At 37.0% G+C, this 22,535-nt stretch overlaps 2 protein-coding genes across 3 annotated transcripts; one reads left to right on the plus strand and one right to left on the minus strand.

Annotated features, from left to right (window-relative positions):
• Positions 1–4,413: 4,413 nt before the first annotated feature.
• LOC127804123 (subtilisin-like serine-protease S) lies at positions 4,414–8,513 on the plus strand. The gene is made up of 11 exons (XM_052340869.1): positions 4,414–4,806; positions 4,902–4,996; positions 5,137–5,234; positions 5,337–5,495; positions 5,882–5,993; positions 6,078–6,606; positions 6,706–6,800; positions 6,899–7,141; positions 7,224–7,338; positions 7,418–7,604; positions 7,753–8,513. Exons 1-11 carry the CDS (start codon positions 4,708–4,710, stop codon positions 8,313–8,315), a joined length of 2,295 nt encoding a protein of 764 aa, XP_052196829.1. The 5' UTR covers positions 4,414–4,707; the 3' UTR covers positions 8,316–8,513.
• Positions 8,496–22,064, minus strand: LOC127804125 (uncharacterized). Of its 2 annotated transcripts, none has more exons than XM_052340870.1 (3): positions 21,884–22,064; positions 21,171–21,205; positions 8,496–9,217 (listed from the first exon to the last, which is right to left on the minus strand). In XM_052340870.1, exons 2-3 carry the CDS (start codon positions 21,202–21,204, stop codon positions 8,763–8,765), a joined length of 489 nt encoding a protein of 162 aa, XP_052196830.1. In that variant the 5' UTR covers position 21,205; positions 21,884–22,064; the 3' UTR covers positions 8,496–8,762. The 2 variants fall into 2 exon arrangements, with proteins under 2 accessions (XP_052196830.1, XP_052196831.1); XM_052340871.1 differs by lacking the exon at positions 21,884–22,064 and adding an exon at positions 21,364–21,689.
• Between the last annotated feature and the right edge of the window lie 471 nt (positions 22,065–22,535).

The following is a 22,535-nucleotide window of genomic DNA, read 5'->3' on the forward strand; positions in this document are numbered from 1 at the left end:
AAATTTATTTGAAAAAATTTAGATAAAAAATCACGTGACTTCTTTTTTAATAGTCACTAAACAAATTTAACAGACATAATAAAAAATACTTTTGTCTGGAATATTTTTCATACCTTATTTTTTTTTTATCTATATTTTGGTTAACTAACACTATCTTAAATGATATTATGTTTGCATGTCGGTGTATTCAGGATCGAACATTTTAAACAAACAAATCTCAAATATCAAATCAAATGTCGTAAATTGGTAGGTGATTTTGTGCCATTATAAATTGATTTAGTGAATTCGTTATCATTTATTCATAACATTATGATTATTAGCGTATGCCAACCAACCGCGCGCGGTAAAGCTATGGCTTTCCTACTTTTGGCACCGAAACAAAAGCTGTAAAGGGCTGGAGTCAAATGAATATTTGATGGGTCATCATTGCCTTCTCCCACAAGAATTCACTTCCTACTGCCAATTGATCCCCTTTTCATAATCAATTTGTTACATTGAAAAATATCTTCAGATTAGACCAAATATGTCACGATTGTACCTTTTCAATGTGAAAACAATATTTCTTTGAGCATAAATGGATGAAGGAAGGAAGGAAAACAACGTGAAAATGATGGGTTTTGGAATTGAAAAGGAAAGCAAAATACAGGAAAGAGGGCAAAACCCACGTCTATTTACATTTCGTTTGCATGTCATGTCAATTTTTTTGATGGTCTATTACTATATTATGTTTGTATATGTCACCTTAATTATCATTGCCATTACCATGGCCTGAATGAACTAAATTCGGCTAACTACTTGACCATTTGTCAATTATTATAATGTTCTATTTTTATATAGACCATACGGTCCCCAGAATGCAATTTTTTCCTAGCTAAGAATTATTCTGATAATAATAATAATTATTATTATTTGTTTTCTCTCAATTAATGAGATGTATCATTTTTGTGTGAAATATCTATGTCTAATGTCAATAGCTTTTCAAAATCAACAAATAGGAGGATCCTGTCGGCTTCCTTTATCTTATCTACTTTGGCCTATATATGATGTCAGCCATGGGGGAGTTTATATTCTTAATGATTTTTGTACAAAAATACCATCCAAATAGCATGCTCGTGTTGTTTTTACAAATACCATTCATTTTAGTTTTCTAATGCAAGGAGATAAATAAATTCATTAGAGTTTTGACAAGACTAATAATAATATATAGTTTTTTTCCTTCCTATCTCATTATGAAGTAAGTCACTAGGATGTGACAATATTTGATATGCCCTCGAGAGTAAGTACAATGGGCCTTTTCACACCTATTGTTATGGGATAACATGCCAATTGTGATACAATTTAAAATGTTGACAGTAAATATTATATCACCAACAAAGCGATTGTCTAGCTATGTGGTCCTTGAAAAGCAACCTGTGCTCTTATCCTAAGCCAACCTACAATCACGAGACATGGTAGTTGGCATTTAAAATTCCTAGCTTATTTTCTTCTTCCCTTAATAGGGATTTTATTTTTTTGTTATTAAGCAAAAATAAATAAATAAATCCTTAGTAAAGGGAGAAGAAATTGAGTCAACTAGTCAAATCCGCACAACACCCTTCAAAAGGGCATGAATCACTGAGTGTCAATCACCCATATTTTGTTCTTCTCTCGTTCTTTTTTTCCTCCCTTTCATTATCTTTTTTTATTCGATTTTTGCAGATTATCATCTTGTGCAGTCTCTCGTTATTTGTGTTCTCGATTTCGATAGAGAAAATAAATTACAAGCTAACCTTTGATTCTTGTCTAAGTCAAGTATCGAACTCGTAATTTATTGATACTAATGTCAACATATCATTTGTTCACTACTTAACCTAGACCCTGAAAACTTTATTTTGGGATTTTTCATATTGGCTTAGGGATCAAAAGGCCATTCTATTTGATTATAAGACCTAGAAAGAGCGATTCTAGGGCCTCAGGCAAATTTGGTCCAACTTTAGTGGGCCCAAAACCTTGCATCACCTAGTAAAGTAGTAAAGTTGCTCCTTTTTGTAATTGAAAAATTAATAATTGAGTTGTAGAAATATTATTTTGACGGGTAAATTTATTTACAAAAATGATGATATGCTCTCAATTCTTACAAAAGAAAAAGTGTCATGCAATCCAATAAATTTTTTTTCCCAACTAAATAAATATGGGTTGGAAAAGAAAATCCTGATCAAATAGGAATAAATTGACACTTATAGACCCTTAATTAGTAACTACTCGACTTACATAGTAATTTATTTATTTTTACTTTTTTTATACTAATAATAAATTAGAATAAAGACCCATTAGCATAATTACATAAAAATAGATTTTGTCTGAGATGATAAGTGAATAAATTGACTTTTCTTCACTTTATAATTATAAGAGATATTGCAAAAATAGAAAATTTTCATTTTTTTCTATGTCTATGAGTATCTAATTAATATTTCTCATCCAAGGAATATAAAAAAAATAAAAAACTATATTATTCAACAGGTAAAGTATAAAAGGGGGGGGTGTAGGTACATGATCCATTGTTGTAAATAAATCAAAGGAAGCTGGTGGGGAAGCATTCACGGGGAATGTCAGAGTATGTGGAAATACCCAAATGCCAAATTATATTTTTATCACCTGAATTACACGTGTAAGGCTGCTAATCTTCCACCTGTTCACATTATTATTAAATTTTAATCATAGGGTCACGCGTGCTCAACTTAAATCTAACCCCAAATCCCACCTTTTTTAAAACGTTAGGATAAAGTGTTGAAGCACTTGTAAAAGGCGACATCAAATTCCAAGGAGCACTCTCTCATATCAGCACAATATTATTGTACGATTTGGCTTTAATTTATGCAAAAAATTAAGCTCACAAAACCCAATAATGCGCCAAATATCTTTTCCAAAAATTTGGATGTAGTTGCACCCGAAGGAAATGAGCTCTAGTTGTGGCTTAAATTTGTTAAATCTTTTGATTTTTTTTTTATCTTTTTTTTTTAAATAAATAGAATTACTATCGATCTTAATTATCTACTTAATAAATGTAATGAATAGATCGAAATTGATATCTACACATGACAAATTAGGCAATGAAAATGATGGTGCTTATGTCCTAAGGTTGTATACTCAAAACTAGTCGCAAAGAGGTACAAGCCTCACAAGCACACATTAACCCACATATTTGTGTGGATGAATGGACTATCCAACATCCAAGCCAATGACATTAGATGAGATGATATTGACTTTTCGAAAGTCTTTACACTAATAATTCATCTATATATAATAATTTAACCTTTTATTTTTTATAATAATTAATCAATATTAGATCAACCTAACCTTACACTCTAATTATGTCATCTGGTAGATAAAAATTGATGTCTCATGATGTAGATGTTGATGACAATAATGACAACCCAAGGCAATCCATATTGTTACTTTGTTAGGAGATGACATCTATGCTTGCAAGCAAGGTTGAACTTGAATATTGTGGGGGAGCTTTTGCCTTTTGGATCCTATGCAAAACCCTTGAAGATTTCTCCATTATCTAATAATCCCTACACTAAAATAAGGGTTGAAGAACATAAAAAATAATAATAATAATAAGGGTTGAAGATTAAATCTCAAGTCAAGTCCCATTGCTCATGTTCTTCCATGGTTTATGGTGCAAGCAACAAAAAGGAAACATTGATTGGACCCAATTAACAAGAATTAATAACAGAGTTAAGTTTTTAACTCAAAAGAGTATCTCCAATGCAAGATACCATTAGACTCTGATTTGAAAGATGAGTATGCAAGTGGCAATAGGAGTGAAATGACATTGACATGCTTAGAATTTTAAGATGAAGCGTTTATCATCACATCAAAAACTTAAACTATTAACTGAAACGCAATTTTATTTCTTTAAACTCTTGTCAGCCTAAAACTCCACACTAAATGGTGGATGAACATGAGGGGCTGCACTCTTTGGGTGCCAACGAATCAGGATGTGAACCCCGAGGAGTTATCAATTACCGTGAGCGCACAGAAAAAAAATGCTAGGCCCCATAACCCCAACAATGTACATGAGTACATATCATACATGTATGGTTGTATTAGGCAAATGATGGACGGATAAATAATAATTGGGAAGGACACAAGAAGACAAAGAACACATAGTAGCAAATGAAAGAGAGGCAGTTGGATGGGTTATTCCCCAGTTCCATCAGGAGATTATGGGGGATTTTGAGTGTACCTTACCTTTTCTTTCTTTATAATTTTTTTTTTCTCTTTTTTATTTATGTTTTGATTCTTCCTTCTGAAATGAAATAATTTGATCAAAGGGAATACTTTTTTTTAACGGTCATGGCTGGAGTGTAGGAGCCGTCTCCTTTCCTCAGCTCCTCCATAAAAGTTCCATAAAAAGTGAAACATCATCTGCCAATCTTCCACTCTCCTATTTCTTTTTTTTCTTTTTTTTTTGGTGGGTGGGGGTAGGGCAATTTTTGGCTTCAAGTTCAATTGAATTCTATGCATATATGCGCATACATCCCTACATACATACATACATACATACATGAATCTTTGTACCTTTTTGGCTGTAGAATGTCATTACCATAGCATATATCAGCAGAGACAATCTCTCCCATTTTCCACTTCTTTTCAAACCCTTTTCTTCTCCGTCCTCGGCTATAAGAAAAGCCATCTTCCTCTTTGCAATTGGGGCTAGGAATGGCTTCTTCAAGAGACACCACTCGTGCTAGGGTTGCTACTCTCTGTCTCTTTCTCTGTGTTTTTCTAGCCAGACTTGGGCTCTGTTTTGCTTCTAAGGTATGGAAATCAATCATATGAATTGATGATTATTGATTCCTCCTCTTTGTTTTGTTCATATGGGAAGCAGTGTTTTCAAGCTGATCTCTGTGCAGGTCTATGTGGTTTATATGGGAAGCAGAGGAGGTGATGGGCCTGAACAGATTTTGAGGCAAAACCACCAAATACTTACAGATATTCATGGAGGAAGGTCAAATTCAAAAACCCAATTCCCTCTTCTCTTTTTTTTTTTTTTTTTTAAAAAAAAAAAAAATTGTTTCCACTTATGTGGTGGTGTTTTCTGATTTTAGTTCCGTATTCTTCTTCTTCTTATTGGGTTTGTTGAAACAGAGCTGAACAAGCCAAGGAGTCTCATGTTTACAGTTACAGGCATGGCTTCAGAGGCTTTGCCGCTAAGTTGACTAAAAACCAGGCTTCTGAAATTGCCAGTATGGCTTCCTCCAATCTATTCTTTTATGCTTAAGATACATCACTGTTTCTATTGATTTGCATCCGTGGCATCTGAAAACAAATGTTTCCGCTATCGACAGAGATGCCTGGAGTGGTCTCAGTGTTTCCCAATCAGAAAAGGAGGCTTCACACAACTCATTCATGGGATTTCATGGGTCTTCTTGGGGAAGAAACCATGGAAATCCCAGGGTTTTCCACCAAGAACCAAGTGAATGTGATCATGGGCTTCATTGATACTGGTTAGTTGGTCTCTCCCTTTCTAACAATTGATGTGGGGCTCCCTTCATTTATTAGTTCCATCGGTTGGACATGACTTGTGGCTCTTCCTAGGATTAGATTAGAAAACTGAGCAAACACCAATGGGTGTCAGATGATATACTTTCAGCTCATTGGGGACTTTAATGCCCTGTTCTTTTGAGGTGAATTTACTTTCTAGCTGATGTGTAATCCATCAGGATTGATTGCTATTCGTGGCAAAAAGATCTTTTGCCTAATCTCTTTACGGTTTTCAAGGCTTTACACTTCTTTTTAGTAGTTATGATTTTATGGGTTCCTCGTTTAATCGGATTGCCGACTTGATTCTTCTTGAACTATCTCTATATGAAATTCTGATTCATTTAAGCAGGAATTTGGCCTGAATCTCCAAGTTTTAGTGATGCCCGGATGCCTCCAGTGCCATCCAGATGGAAGGGGCAATGCCAACCAGGGGTAGCATTCAATGCTTCCATTTGCAACAGGTTTTTCACCAAAAACTTTCAGAACCCTTTCTGATTTCCTGGAGATCGAGTAACCAGAGCAAGATAAAAATTTTGATGATGCAGGAAGATAATAGGAGCGAGATATTATTTGAGTGGCTATGAGGCCGAAGAAGAGCCAGCAAAGACAGTGTCATTCAAATCAGCGAGGGATAGCTCTGGCCATGGCACCCACACAGCCTCGATAGCAGCTGGCCGCTATGTGACAAACATGAACTACGATGGGTTAGCAGCCGGAGCAGCTAGAGGAGGTGCACCAATGGCCAGAATTGCAATATACAAGACATGCTGGGACTCTGGTTGCTATGATGTTGATTTGTTGGCTGCATTTGATGATGCTATTAGAGATGGGGTTGATATTTTGTCTGTGTCTCTGGGCCCTGATGCTCCTCAGGGAGATTATTTCAGTGATGCCATCTCTGTGGGGTCTTTCCATGCTGCTAGCCATGGAGTTTTGGTGGTTTCTTCGGCTGGAAACGAAGGAAGCCAGGGATCTGCCACAAATCTTGCTCCTTGGATGGTCACTGTAGCTGCTAGCTCGACAGACCGGGATTTTGTGTCTGAAATCATGCTGGGTGATGGCACCAACTTCACGGTAAACAACAACATTTCAAGTTTTAACCCCAGTTTGTCAGAGAAAATCATGGCATGGATTGATGCTGAGACCCTTGTTTGTTTGTTTGTGACTGAATAGGGTGAAAGTCTGAGTCTACTTCAGATGCCAAGGTCTGCAAGGATCATCTCTGCCTCTGAAGCCTATGCTGGGTACTTCACTCCTTATCAATCCAGGTGAAGCAAAAGGTACTTGGCTTGTGAGTATATTCCGGATATATTTGCAGTAAGCAAAAATCTAAGGTTACTTTGTTCTCTTCTACATGTACCTCTAGTTACTGCTTGGACAGTTCATTGAATAGAACAAAGGCCAGGGGGAAGGTCCTGGTTTGCCGGCATGCTGAGAGTTCGACAGAGTCCAAGCTGGCGAAGAGTCGGGTTGTTAAAGCAGCTGGTGGAGTTGGGATGATTCTTGTAGATGAAGCAGATAGATATGTTGCCATTCCTTTCACGATCCCTGCAGCTACTGTTGGAAAACGTACAGGAAATGAGATTCTGACTTACATAAACCAGACAAGGTTTGCTTCCCCACTTGACATCTTGGAGCAGTTTTCTTGTTTGTCTTCCCTGCAGCTGATGCTATTCTCCCACTGTGAACAGGAAGCCATTGTCTAGGATTTTCTCTGCAAGGACTGTCTTGGGATCTCATCCTGCTCCAAGAGTAGCAGCATTTTCTTCCAAGGGTCCAAATTCCTTGACCCCAGGAATTCTGAAGGTGTGAACAAAGCAGTAGGGAACTCTTAACAATCTTTAGCATTTTCTTTTGCTTTCTCTGACTTTGTTCTTCCTTGCAGCCTGATGTAACAGCCCCTGGATTGAATATCCTGGCAGCCTGGTCTCCAGCAAACGGAAGAAAGCATTCCAACATTCTCTCTGGCACTTCCATGGCTTGCCCGCACGTGACGGGAATCACAGCCTTGATCAGAGCTGTGCACCCTTCATGGTCTCCATCTGCAATCAAATCTGCAATCATGACAACTGGTAAAGTTTTAACACTCACAGCACATGCTAAATCATCTTTACAAATGTTTTTCTTGTCTAATTTATTTGAGTTCCTGAGAAATCTTTGCTGCTTTCGAGCTTCTCTTTTCCTACCTTCTTCTGAAACCTATGAGATTGCAAAATGCAGCCACTGTGTTTGACAAGAATCACATACCTATCACGGTTGCCCCACAGGGGAGGAGGGGGAATGCATTCGACTATGGTGCTGGTTTTCTGAACCCAACAAGAGTCCTGGATCCCGGCCTCATCTATGATGCTAAGCCAGCAGACTATAAAGCCTTCCTCTGCTCCATCGGCTACAATGAGAAGATGCTGCATCTGGTAACAGGAGACAACAGCACCTGTGATCAAACATTTGCAACTGCAACCAGCCTCAACTATCCATCCATCACCGTGCCCAATCTCAAACACAGCTTCTCAGTAACCAGAACCGTGACAAATGTTGGGAAGCCAAGAAGCCACTACAGAGCTGCAGTCTCCTCTCCCAGGGGATTCAAAGTAACAGTTGTGCCAAGGGTTTTAGTCTTCAGGAGATACGGCCAAAAGATCAGTTTCAGCGTGAAATTTAAGGCAACTGCTCCTTCAGAGGGCTATGCATTCGGATTCTTGACATGGATGAACAGAAAATCACGGGTCACAACCCCACTGGTAGTCAGAGCCACGCCATCTGACATGGGGTTACTCAGATAACAGGGCTGAGGTTGAATTGTTGAAGCTTTGAGTATGTCACCTGTACTAGAAAACATATTGCAAACATGGGGATGAAAATTCCACACAGCTGTCATTGAGAGTTGAAAATACTTAATTTCAGCTGGGTAGCAATGCAACTACTCTCATTTGTTTAAGAAAACCTTCATACAAAACAATATATAACCAAATTCATTATTTTCTTTTTCTCTGTGTTATTGCTGAATGTTTTGTTCTCCTTAATGATACTGTCTGTGTAAACGATTACAAGGACTTTCTAGTACAAGCATTTTAGAAAGGAGAGCTCCTACATACACAAGTGCACAAACTGGCGAAAACTTGATAATGGGCAATTACCACGCAAGGATCCAACCTCTTATGGTTGTATAGAACTTGGCTATTAACATATTTCACAAACATCCATGCATTCACGTTAACATGGGGTGGGGTCTACGGTAGACGCTGGCCCTGGGACCGTAACTCTGAAGGATCAATTAGGCCTTCTAGCACGACAAGCTCATCTAAGAGTGCAAGCTTCTCCTGTTCAAGGGTTTTGACCTCATCTTCAACTTCTCTCAACTCTCTCCCCAAACCAAAGCTTTCTTCTTCTAGCAGCAAATATTTTCGTCTCAGTGCTCGGTACTCATTTCCAGATGAGGATGAATCCGGCAATGAATCTGAAGGTGAGGTCTCAGGGCGTTGGAACAATGGAGAAACTTCATTCTTCAACCCTCTTTTGGAGGTTTTTTTTCCTGTTTGAGCTGGAAGAGGCGGCAGCATTTCTTGAAATCCTTTCACATTATTCCCTTGTTGAAACATGGAAGACTTTTGGGTTGAGGGTTTCTTTTTTCGTGACTTGGGAACTGAAGTTTCCTCGGGTAGTAACATACTTCGATCTTGCATTCCTTTAATGCAGAATACCAGCATGGACATAAACATACAGAAGTATGAGAAAACGTGGAAGAGAAGCAGTAAGAAAGCACGTAATGAGAAATGTACAACAAAGGCAAGTAGAAGAATTTTCAATGATGACCACATTATTGGCATACAAACACAACAGATTAATTACAAGGCACATGGAAGAAACAGCACATTGTTCTGATCAAAATATCAAACCCCAAAAAATAAAAATAAAAATGAACACCAATATGGCTCATAAGAATCATTTGCAAAACATTTTAGAAGCTCATATTACAATATATAAAGTCATTCACATAAACACGATCGAAATCTAAGTATGACATGGAAATAACAAAAGGTGTCAAATTGAAAGGAAAAAAAAAAGTGACAAAGAAAGAATATACCACAAAGGAAAAAGAAAAGGGACAAGTCGGAGTGCAAGAAAGAAAAACCCTGCATCACATCACTATTATCTCCATACCCTATATGGATCACATTCCCTTTCAAGCCATACCAAAAGGTCCAATTTCATTTTCACTAAAGAAGTTGGAAGAGGCAGATCCAACCTAGTGGTTATACAGGAATTAACAATTAGACCAATGTGTCAACAGCTCTTAATAAGATTAAATTATAGATGAGAGCAATAGTAGATCAATTGCAAGAGGGTATGTTTTAGGATGTGGCCTAAGTACTAAATAAGGGAACACCAACATCACCTCCCACGCAAAAAGAAAATGTAAGAAGATAAACAAACTGCCCCTATGTTTTGTAAACCAACAGTGATCCACTATAGTCAGCTTGAGCCCACATCAAATCGGAAGAAATTTCCCCAAGTAAACGTACAAAGTACATACCATCCATGTCATGGTACAATCTCTACAGATTTGAAGCGGATATTAGAAACCAATTCAAACGATTTAATTGATCTAATAATTTGGTTGACCAAGCAAAAGAGGAAGATTTAATTATAAGGAATTAGAAAAAAAATATGACAGAGAACGCCCCACAAGTTGATTTTGCAAGGAACCACATTCATGTAGGACATAGAAGAAGATATTTTGGAAAATATTATTCTAGGGAAAAAATATAGAAATTAGAATTAGTTCTTTGTTATTTCCTAATTCCTTTTGTTTACTAATTCCTTTAGTTTATCTCATAGGTAAACCTTTTTCTTTTGGCTCAGAAAAGTTTTTAAGGTAACCCTTTAGCTGTTAGGTTTCATTAAAATCCTAATTAGATTGGCATTATGTCTATTAGAATCTTAATTAGAGTAGGATTATGTCTATTAACTACCTATGAATAGTTGTTTGGGATGTAATTGAAAATAAAAGTTGATTGTTAATTTTGATATTAACAAAGTATTTGGGGTTTTAATTCATTGTATTTTACTTTGGAGCTTTGTATATTAGCAATTTAGTTGTTAGTTTGTATTTTGTTTTTTTTGTTATTTCTTTTCCAGTTGTTGTTGTTGAACAATGGTGTTTTTGTAATATTGATGTATTAGTTTTAGAGCTACTATTTAAAGGCCGAAATCCAATTAATGGAATGATCAATGAGGCTATTATATTTTGTCTCTCTTCTCTATTTTGTTATGGTATCAGAGCACTTCTAAAACCCTAGGTTTGCGATTCCGTCTTCGTCGATCACGGTTCCTTCTCCATTGATCTTCGATGAGCCTTAGGTACGTTTCCTCTCTTCAATTGAATCTTCGTTGTTTGGTGTTGTGAATCTCCGTTGTTCAAAGTTTCTTCTTTTTTGTGATCGCGATCTCTTTTGATCGGAGATCTGCAAATCGATCTCTCTCTGTGGCAATCTCCTGCTATTAATTTCTTTTTTTTCTTCCTCAATTGTCCATACTTGTTCTATGCAAATATGTTTCCAGAAATATCTTCTCGGTCAATGAGCAACTCTGCCAAAGATGATGTCTCGAGCCCCTACTATTTGCACCACTCTGACAACCCTAGACTATTGCTGGTGTTGCAACCTTTGACGGGAGACAACTACTCGTCTTGGAGCCACGCCATGGTCATCACATTCTCGGTAAAAAACAAACTAGGGTTTGTAAATGGCTTGATTTCTCAGCTATTAGGTGATGATCCGCTTCTCAGTTCTTGGATTCGGAACAATAATATCGTGATTTCATGGATATTGAATTTTGTCTCTAAAGAAATCTTGACAAGTGTTATTTTTTCTGATTTTGCTTATAGCATATGAAATGATTTAAAAGAAAGATATTGACAAGCTAATGGTCCTCGAATCTTCCAACTTAGGAGAGAATTGACAAACTTACAAGGACAGTTATCAATAAGTGCCTATTTTACCAAATTAAAGGTCATTTGGGATGAACTTAGCAGCTATAGGCCAACTTGTTCATGTGGAAAATGTACATGTGGTGGTTTGAAGTCCTTAGTTGAATACTATCACACTGAGTATGTTATGTCTTTCCTCATGAGTTTAAATGATACTTATTCTCAAGTTCGAGGACAATTACTGTTGATGGATCCTATCCCACCTATCAATAAGGTTTTTTCCCTGATTACACAAGAGGAGAACCAAAGGAATATACATAATGCATTTGCTAATTCTGATCAAGAATGACACAAATAGGCCTAGTCAGGGTAAAAATCAAAAGAGGGAGAGGTCTTTCTGTACTCATTACGGGTTTACTGGACATACCATAGATAAGTGCTACAAACTTCATAGATATCCTCCCGGGTATAAGCCTAGACAAAGGGGAAATAATTCTGGACAAATGACTATTAATAATCATACTAAAAATTTTGTTGTGAGTCAAGTGTCAGGATCTATCTCTAGCTCCTCTCAAACTCAAGAAGTAGAAGGATTTATGCAGTCCCTGAGTCCACTGCTATATCAGAGTCTTTTGAGCATGCTGAGCTCTCACCTCTCGGTTATCAAGCAAGCAAATGCTGAATCTACTCCTCCTGATGCCCCTTCTTCTTTTGGTCAGGCATTAAGTACTTGTCTTTCTATTAATATCAGTTCATTGCTTAGTAATCCTAATCATTGGGTGTTGGACTCTGGAGCCACAAGTCATGTGTTCTAATCATGCATCTTTTGTTGAGTTGAAGCCTATTCGAGATGCTTATGTTACTTTACCTAACCACACACGGATTTTAGTTCAATATATGGGTTGTGTTAAGCTTACTTCACATATAGTGTTGGACAATGTTCTATATGTGCCTCATTTTAAGTTCAACCTCATTCCAGTGAGTGCGTTAGTAAGGCAAAATTCCATGAGTCAATTTTACCTCTCATGCCTGTACAATACAGGATACACACACTTCGAAAATGATTGGCAAGGCTGAGTTGATTGATGGATTATATGTCTTGGATGCCTTTTGTGGTGTAGTAGATCTTGGGATTCTTGTAGCCATAGTAGCTCATGTTAGTAAGACTACTTGGCATAAGAGGCTAGGGCATCTTTCTTTCAAAAGATTGGATTCAATAAAGTCTCAACTTCAATTCAATAATACTGATCAGGATTTCTGTTCTATTTGTCTCTTGGCTAAACAAAGGAGACTGTCTTTTATCTCATAATCATCTATCACACAATGCTTTTGATTTGATTCATTCATTGTGACACTTAGGGTCCCTATCATGTGCCTACCTATGCTGGATATAAATATTTCTTGACTTTAGTTGATGATTGCATGAGATACAAAAGCTAAGGACATTATCCCTAAGTTTTTTCCTTTGGTTGAGACTCAATTCAATAAGGTCATTAAAAGGTTTAGGTCAGACAATGCCCCTGAACTTAAATTTGCCGATTATTTTGCCTCTAAAGGAGCTATACACCAGTTTTCATGTGTTGAGAGGCCTGAACAAAACTCAATAGTTGAAAGGAAACATCAACATCTATTAAATGTGGCACGAGCACTTTTTTTTCAATCTAGGGGTCCTATTCAGTTCTGGGATGATTGCATTCTCACTGCCACTTTCTTGATAAATAGAACCCCTTCTCCTCTCTTGCTTTCCAAAACACCTTATCAACTGTTATATTAGTCACCAGTAGATTATGCCTCTCTTCAAGTGTTTGATAGTCTTTGTTTTGCTTCCACATTGTATTCTCATAGATCAAAATTTCATCCTAGGGCCAGTGCTTGCATTTTTCTTGGTTATCCTCCAAATATTAAAGGTTACAAACTTTATGATCTTCACACCAAATCCATCTTCATTTCCCGAGATGTGCAATTTCAATAGCACATTTTCCTTTTTCATTCTGTCACTCCTCCTTATGAAGTGGTTGACCCCTTTCCTGATTTGGTGCTCCCAATTCCAGCTACTGACTTGCCTTCTTCTCATGCTCCATTGCTCGCTGTTTCTTCAAATTTTCCTACAATCGATCCTCTTTCCATGTTGCTAGTCCCACTTCTTTGCCTAATCCTACTCCTGTAATTCATGTTCGCAAGTCTACTAGGGTGGTTAGACCTCCTACATACCTTCAGGATTTTCATTGTAGCCTTCACTCTCACAAGACACCTCCTTTAACCAACAGTCCTTATCCCTTGTCTCAATATCTTTCTTATTCAAATTTTTCTCCTGCTCATAGCTCGTTTCTCCTTCAAGTATCAGCTGATTTTGAGCCTCAATTCTATCATCAAGCTATTCACCATGCCCATTGGAGAGATGCCATGAAAGCTGAATTAGATGCTATGCATCTCAACCACACTTGGACAATCACTTCTTTGCCTCCTCACAAGCATGCCATTGGGTGTAAATGGGTTTATAAAATAAAATACAAGTCTAATGGGTCTATAGAGAGACACAACGCTCGCTTGGTTGCAAAAAGATATACCCAACAAGAAGGCTTGGATTTTGTAGACACTTTTTCTCCAGTAGCAAAGTTGGTCATTGTGAAAATTTTGTTGGCTTTTGCTGCTATGAATAGGTGGTCTTTTGTACAATTAGATGTGAACAACGTTTTTCCTTAATGGGGATCTTTTCGAAAAAGTGTATATAGAATTGCCTCTTGGATATAGGCCTCTAGTCCCGGTTGGTTCAAAAGGGGAGAAATTAGTTTGCTAGTTACATAAATCAATTTATGGTTTAAAACAGACTTCAAGACCGTGGTTTTCCAAATTTTCCAATGCCCTCCTTCAATTTGGTTTTGTACAATCCAAATCTAATTATTCATTGTTTACTAAGGGCATAGGCTCTTCTTTTGTGGCTCTTTTGGTGTATGTGGATGATATGATCCTTACAAGCCCTAATCTTACAGCTATAAATGATCTTAAGTTGTTTCTCCACAGCCAATTCAAACTTAAGGATCTTGAAAAATTGAGATATTTTCTTGGCTTAAAGATTGCTCAATCTGAAAAGGGTATATTTTTTTCTTAGCGACATTATGCGTTGCAATTGTTGGAAGATTCAGGTCTCTGGGATAGTAAGCATGTTTCTCTACCTATGATACCTAATCTGAAACTTAGTGCTTTTGATGGTGATTTGCTTGAGGATCCTTCCCTTTATCGTGTTGCTATATCTTACCATTTCACGGCCGGATATTACTTTTGCGGTTCACAAACTCAGTCAGTTTGTCTTTAGTCCTCGGAAATCCCATCTTGATTCTATTTATCACCTGCTGCAATACCTTGAGGCTACCCCTAGCTAGGGTTTATTTTTTCCAGCAACATCCTCTATGCAGCTTTGGGCTTTCTCAGATGCCGACAGGGCTTCTTGTTTAGATACCCAGCGTTGAATCACGGGTTATTGTGTTTCTTGATGATTGTTTGGTATCTAGGCATTCTAAAAAGCAAGCTATTGTATCTCGTTCCTCAGCTGAAGCTAAGTATTGTGCCTTGACTGCCACTGCTAGTGAACTCACTTGGATTACCCAGCTCTCGTTGGATTTCCAGGTTTCTGTTTCTTTTCATGCTCTCCTATTTTGTGATAATCAAGCTGGTGTCCATATTGCTACTAATCTGGTCTTCCATGAACGCACCAAGCATATAGAGCTTGACTACCATTTTGTTCGTGACAAGGTCTTAGCTGGTCAAGTCAAGCTTCTCCCTATTCGGTCTCACCATCAGCTGGTAGATATGTTTACTAAGGTTTTGCCTCGTTCCCAGCTTTCTCCATTATTGTCCAAGATGGCCATCCTCAATCCTCATGGTCCATCTTGAGGGGGCGTAATAGAGTATTTGGGGTTTTAATTCATTGTATTTTACTTTGGAGCTTTGTATATTAGCAATTTAGTTGTTAGTTTGTATTTTGTTTTTTCTGTTATTTCTTTTCCAGTTGTTGTTGTTAAATAATGGCATTTTTGTAATATTGATGTATTAGTTTTAGGGCTACTATTTAAAGGTCAAGATCTAATTAATGGAATGATCGATGAGGCTATTATATTTTGTCTCTCTTCTCTACTTTGTTAGATATTGAGATATTGAGTTTAGTTTGTTCCTCCTCTTAATCCTGCATCAATTGGTATCATAGCCGAAATTCCTATCCTTCACATCTCCAAAATCCCAACTTTCTCCAATTTGATCATCTTTCCATAAAACCACCGTTATCATCAACCTATAACAGCAGCAATGCATTACATCATTATGTCAACCACCCACAATCCATTGAACCATTACGCACTATCATCAACCTTCACAATGCAACAGTGAAAACCCATCAGGAACTTTCACTGAAAATCCATTGAAGGCCATTGGACAGAGCATCAGAAGCTTCCAAAATTGTGATTGAAGTAGTTAAAACCCTAGCCGACTTTTTTAGAAGCCTAGTGACACTCTCTCCAAATATCATGTAGCAAGTAAAGGTCCTAACTGAAGTTGTTGAAGTTGAACATCATAACAACACCTTCTAGTTGGTTTGCTCCCTTCAACCGTCGAAGCTCTCACTAATGTCAATGACCAAAGTTTCACTTGCATCTTCACTTGAGGTTATGGACCTTCGCTAAAGTTTCAAAACCTTTAACCAATTTTTACCAACAAACCATTCATCCAATTACAGATTAACTGATTGCCCTTTGTTTGCCCAATTTTAATTGCACCAACCCAATTAACCAGAAATCTGCTTTAACTGAGAAAATTACCCATTCCTACCATTCAGCCCCCATTTTGATTTAACCCAAGCCTAATTCCTTAGAAACAATTTTTCCCTTAACCCAAGCCCAAGTTCCTGCAAGTCCAATCCCATGAAAAATAGATTCATCATCATCAAGAAAATAGGCCGCTTCCTTCTTTTGTTTAAATTTTTTGTTTTCTAAAGTAATATTCATTTAATTTGTGTGCTTAGAAATATCATGGATTATATTTCCCTCCTTAGCCATGAAGGCCAACATGTTAAACCCATCTTCCCCACCAATAAGCCCGGATATATCAAAACCTTCAATACATATAAGACCAATTAAACCAGATGAATCAAGATTAATAAGCCCATAATAGGGGTAACTATTCACCTATGTGTTCTAAAAGGCGGCCTACGCGGCCACTGTGAATACAGGCAAATTGGCACCCTAGGCGCTAGGCCCGATTTGATCGGGCCCAATCGACGCCTAGCAGCCTGGGTTGCCTGATTTTCGAAGACTTACAAACTTACCTTGGCCTTGATTTTTCTCTTGGCTCCAATTTGTGTGTTTGGATTTGCGTTCGGTATTTTCCCTTGGCCCCGATTTCTCACTCTCGTCACTGCTGCCACCGCCGCCAATCGTCTCTTCGATTTCTCTCTCGTGGCGGCGGGTTTCTGTAGCCGGTCGGGTGGGAGCGACGGTGGTCTGAGCAGCGTTGGCGGGGGGACGACGGTCCGATCGGCGTTGGCGAGGTGGGCGACGGTGGTCCGCGGATGCAGGATTGAGAGAGAGAGAATGAGAAGGTTGAAATGGGGCGTTCGAGTACCGGGGAGAGAGAGAAAGGTATTTAGAAAATAATGAAAAAAATAAAATAAAAATTTTGATAAATATTTCTCTAAGCTAATTTCTATAAGTATTATATTGTTATGTATTTTAAGTTATTCTTTATCATTACTCCAAGCATATTTTCTAGTTCTGCATAAGTGGCCTAGGCGCTAGGCCCCGAGCTAACTCCCGAATAGCGTCTAGTGCGTTTTAGAACACTCCAAACCTTCTCCAAGAACCAGAAATCCATGCTAGGTCCTCCCTAATCCAGTATGCCCTCAATTATTGAGTTGCAACAACAATGTTATATGGGTTTACTACTCACTTGACTAAAGTGTGCATTTGTGCCTCATGATATATGAGAAGAAAGAAGAGTAAATAGGAAAAAGCACCCAAAACAAGAAGCTCAAAACCCCAATAGTGATAAATTAGACAACTTCAAGAAGGTTGGACCAAAAAATCAAAAGCGTAATAGAATAACAGGAATTTCAAATTCCTAACCACAATGAACCTAAGCCAGAGATAACGGAAGAGATTGTTATGGAAGTTAAGGAAATTTCTAAGAAATGTCATAAAGAACTTTGTCTGATAATTGAAAGTTCCAACAATATTGTCCCTAAAAAATTACCAAAACTCCATTCCCTTTTTTTCCATTCTTCAACTTCCCATTGATGTTTCACAAGTGATCCTTCCTCCACTTAACCACTCGTTGACCCATTCTTGAACCTACACCAAAGTCTAAGATCCCATAACACGTACTTTTCTACTATGCACAAAAATATAAATTTGACATTATTTCATGTGAGCAGAACATTCTTGTAGGGATGGATAGATTCAATGTTTTCTTATCCATTCAAGATTGAGCAGGTAGATGCACAAAACTCGAGGACAAGTTTTCTCCCATTAGGGAGATTGATGTAGGACATAGAAGCGGATACTTAGGATTTTGAAAAATATTATTCCACGAGGAATATAGGATTTAACATCAATCCTTTGTTTATTTCCTAATTTCTTTTATTCATTAAAATCTCTTTTTATCTTTTAGGTAAACCTTTAGCTATTAGGTTTCATTAGAATCCTAATTAGAGGTGCATTATGTCTACTAGTGTTTTGGGATGTAATTTTTTTTATTGATTCTTTAGGATGTAATTGGAAGCAAATTTTGATTATTGATTTTAACAATGATATATTTAATTGAGTTTAGGATAATTTGATGCAGAACCAAAGGGAAGAAAACAATCAAAAACTCAACTCAATATCTCAATATCAAAATCAATAATCAAAGTCTCTTTTCAATTACATCCTAAATAACTACATATAGGCATCTAATGGACATACATATACTCCAATTAGGATTTTGATGAAACCTAACAGTTAAAGGTTTACTTAAAACATAAACAAAAGAAATTAGGAAACAAACAAAGAATAACATTTTCCAACTAGAGGATTCGCCTAATGAATAACAAAACATTGGATCCATCCATACCTAGTAAAGAACATTCTCCTAAAATTTAAAAAAAAAAAATGTCAAATTTTTATATTTGCTTGCATAGTGAAGATAGCTGTAATGGAATCTTAGACTCTGGAGCAAGTTTAATGAATAGGTCAACAAGAGGTTGGTTTACTAAGAGGAAGAATCACTTGTAAAACAACATCAACAGGAAGTTGAAGAATGGGCAAAGGGAAAAGGAGTTTCAGGAATTCCTCAGGGACAATATCATTAGATTCTTCAATTACCAAACAAATTTCTATATGAGGTTCCTCAGGAATTTCCACAATTGCCATAACATTTCTTTTATTACCTCCTTCTTAGGCTATCTAAGTTAGGAATTTGAAATTTCTGTTCTACTACCTCTTTGATTTTCTGGTCACAATATTTCTTAAAGTAGCCCAGTTTACTACTCACTCGATTGAAGAGAGTGGATTCGTGCTTCATCATATAAGGAAAAACAAAGAAAAGAAAATAAGAAAAAGCACCCAGCACCCAGTTAGAATAGTGTGGTTGTCACTTAACAATTAAGGGGCAACATACTAGGTGAAAGAGGACGTAGCATAGACTTCTTGTTCATTGAGGAGGTATGGACTATAGGTGAATAATCATCTCTATTATGGGCTTGTGAATCTTGATTCATCTAGTCTAACTGGTTGGGTCCTGTATTGATTGAATATTTTTATATATCTGGGCTATTATTTGGGAAGAAGGATTTGACATGTTGGGCTTCATGGATAAGGCAATATAAAGGTCCATGATATTCTAAACACACAAATTAAATTAACAACAATTTAGATAATAGAAAATTAAATCAAAAAAAGTAAAGAAGCAACCTATTTCTTGATGATCATAAATTTGATTTTTTGTGGGTTTGGGCTTGTAGGAACTTGGGCTTGGGTTCAGGGAAAAATTGGGTTAGAAGTAATTAGGCTTTGGTTAAACTAAAAGGGGCTGAATGGGAGACTGGGCAATTGGGTTAATGGGTTTCTTGGTCAAAGCAAATTAGCTCGGGTTTTGAAATTGGACAAACAAGGGCAATCCGGTAATCTAGAATTGGACAAATGGCTTACTAGTGGAAATTGGTTGAACGTTCTAGGAGTTTCAGCAAGGGGTTGCAGTGACACTCCTTGACCTCAAGCAAAGGTGTGACTTGGGTCGACGGTGCCAGCAAGAGTTTCTGGCGGCAATTGAAGAGCGCAAAACCAACCAGAAGTTGTTGCAATGGCCTTTGATTGGTTCTTCGCAATGGCGTTCAACTTCAAAAACTTTGTAAGGGGCTGTGAGGGCTCCCAATGCTGGTCAAGAAGCTTCAAAGACTTCAGTAAGGACCTTTACTTGCTGCGAGATCTTTGATGAGAGTGTCGCTAGGCTCCAAACTGAGTTGGCTAGAGTTTCCAACTACTTCAGTCACAACTTTGGAAGGTATCCGATGCTTTGTTTGAAGGTCTATAATGGATTTTCAACGAAAGTTTATGATGGGTTTTCACTATTATGTGATGTGAAGGTTCATGATGGTTTGCAATTGCTCAATTGATTGTGGTTGGTTGACAGACTGATGGTTGTGATGCGCTATTGCTGCTGCTATGGGTTGATGATTATGATTGTTGCTTGCAGGTGCTGGAAAGATCATCGAACTGGAGAAAGTTGGGTTTTTTTGCAGGTGTGAAGGACAGGAATGTCAATTCTGATACCAATTGATCCAGAATAAAAAAGAACAACACAAGAACAAACTAAAACTTAATCAAACTCATCTCAATATCAAAATTAATAATCAAAGTCTGCTTTCAGTTGCATCCTAAACAACCATATATAGACAATTAATAGACATAATCCCAATCTAATTATGATTCTAATGAAACCTAATAGCTAAAGGTTTACCTAAAAGGTAAAAAAGAGATTAGGAAATAAGCAAAGAAATAATGCTACTTCCTATATTTTCGCCTAGAATAATATTTTCCAAAATATCTACTGCTATGTCTAAAAATATCGGTGACCAGATAAGAAAAATCAATGAAAAAGTGAAAACAATTTTCCTTCCCAGCCACATCATTGCTATGTTATGAGCAAAATAGTGCTATTCAAACAAAGCATGCGACCCTTTTCTAGAAGATACAAAGTCTTCCACGGTCACCAATTTATACTTAGAAAGAAGAACTCATGCTGAGAAACTGTCAGTTTAGAACAAGAAGGCTGCATTCACAATACTTGTTCAATGAGTGTAGAACATTGATAAAATAATGAATAATATTGCTCAAAAAATCAACAATGCAGATGGAGCAACCAAGATGATAAGCAAGCACCTTAAAACACCCCACTTATGCCATGACACATAAAGTAAGTAGAGTAAAAAAAAAGGACACTCTTGACAGTAAGAATGAAAGATTCATGTGCTAATCAGCCCAAAAAAAAAAGGAAGAAGAAAAAGAAGAGAGAGATCCGTGTACTCATCCGCACATGTTTACCCAAAAACTAATCCAAGAACCAGCACAAGGAATATAATTTACTAAGAACATAGTCATTAGGAAGGAAAGTCTCTTCACAGGTTCAAGTTATAGGAATAGCTTCCTTGCAAAGTAAAGGGCAGGTCATGTACAAAGACAACCCTCACCCGACTCTTGCAAAATGTCATGCTCTGGGGACATCCTGTAAAGACATGGTTATTAGCATATAATCAAATATTATATAAAAATTGTGCCGAAAGCTTTCTGCTTTTTTTTTCTCTTTTTCCTTTTTTTTATCAATTCAAGGTTGCTAACTGGTAAACTTACTCAAGATTAAATGAACACAATTGATTAGTGTACCTCAAAGCAGATTACAAATTAACTTGTCCTCTTATGCAATTTGGGATGGGGGGGACTTGTTTTCTGCGCAGCCTACCCCTACTTTCCAAAGAGGTTTTCACAAACCCAAATCAGTGGCCAGATTAAAATCAACTCATTCATCCAAAATTAACACGAGGAAACAAGCAATTTTGGCTGTGGTGGAGACAAAAATTAAATTTTTCCACAAAAGCGCACTGAAATTTATGAACATTTTTGCCTCGATATCAATAAAAATCATGGATTATCAAAGAGGATCAAAGGGAAAACGTTTAAAACGAAAAAAAAACGTAGTACATGATCTTGCAATAGAGACAACCTAACCTCGGAAACCAACCAAATCTGTATAGCAGAGGGCTAATGGAAAGCGATGGTCTGAAGAACTTAGATTGAACACCAAAACCAGATTAGGGACCCAAATTGAACAAAATTCATAATACAATACAGCAAAGCCCTAGAACGTAAATTTTGGTGAATGAATAAGATCAAAAACACAACGTGCCTGGAAAATAGTAATCACGGGTTTATGAAGCAACTGATTGATTGGCTCGATCGGCTTCGCAAACCCCCAAAATCAGTGGCTGCGTTGCGCCATTTTCTCTTATCTTCGCTCGTTCATATATACTTGTACGCGCACGTGTGTGTATATGTAGAGAGAGACCGAATACTTTCTGCGTTCAGACTCTGCGTCTAGAGAGAGGAGCACGCTTGCTCGTATAGTTGATTTGGGGTTAATTGCATTTGGATCCCTCAACTATGTACTCGTTTCCGCTAAATCTCCCCTTTTTGATATATTACGATAAATTTTTATGTATGTAAAATAGGCTTAAGTTAATTAAAATTTCTCTAGGTTATTATTATACTTAAGATCTATTTTTTAGTCAAAAATCTCTCTAGGTTATGATCACAATAACTATAACTTTCAATTTCTTTACTAAATTATAGTTCATATTATTGAGTTTTAAAAATTATAATGCTATCAACCTTATCAAATGAACAACAAACAATTCGTTATAATTATAATTTTATTCTTAAAATATTAATTTCATTTATTAAGATAATGACATTATTTTTTTAATGATAGTAAAAGAACAAAATACCTTTTAATTTAAAAAAAATCGATGTGAAACAAATTAAATGACACAGTATATATC

Source organism: Diospyros lotus, chromosome 6 (genome assembly GCF_014633365.1).
Source record: "Diospyros lotus cultivar Yz01 chromosome 6, ASM1463336v1, whole genome shotgun sequence".
NCBI lineage: Eukaryota > Viridiplantae > Streptophyta > Magnoliopsida > Ericales > Ebenaceae > Diospyros > Diospyros lotus.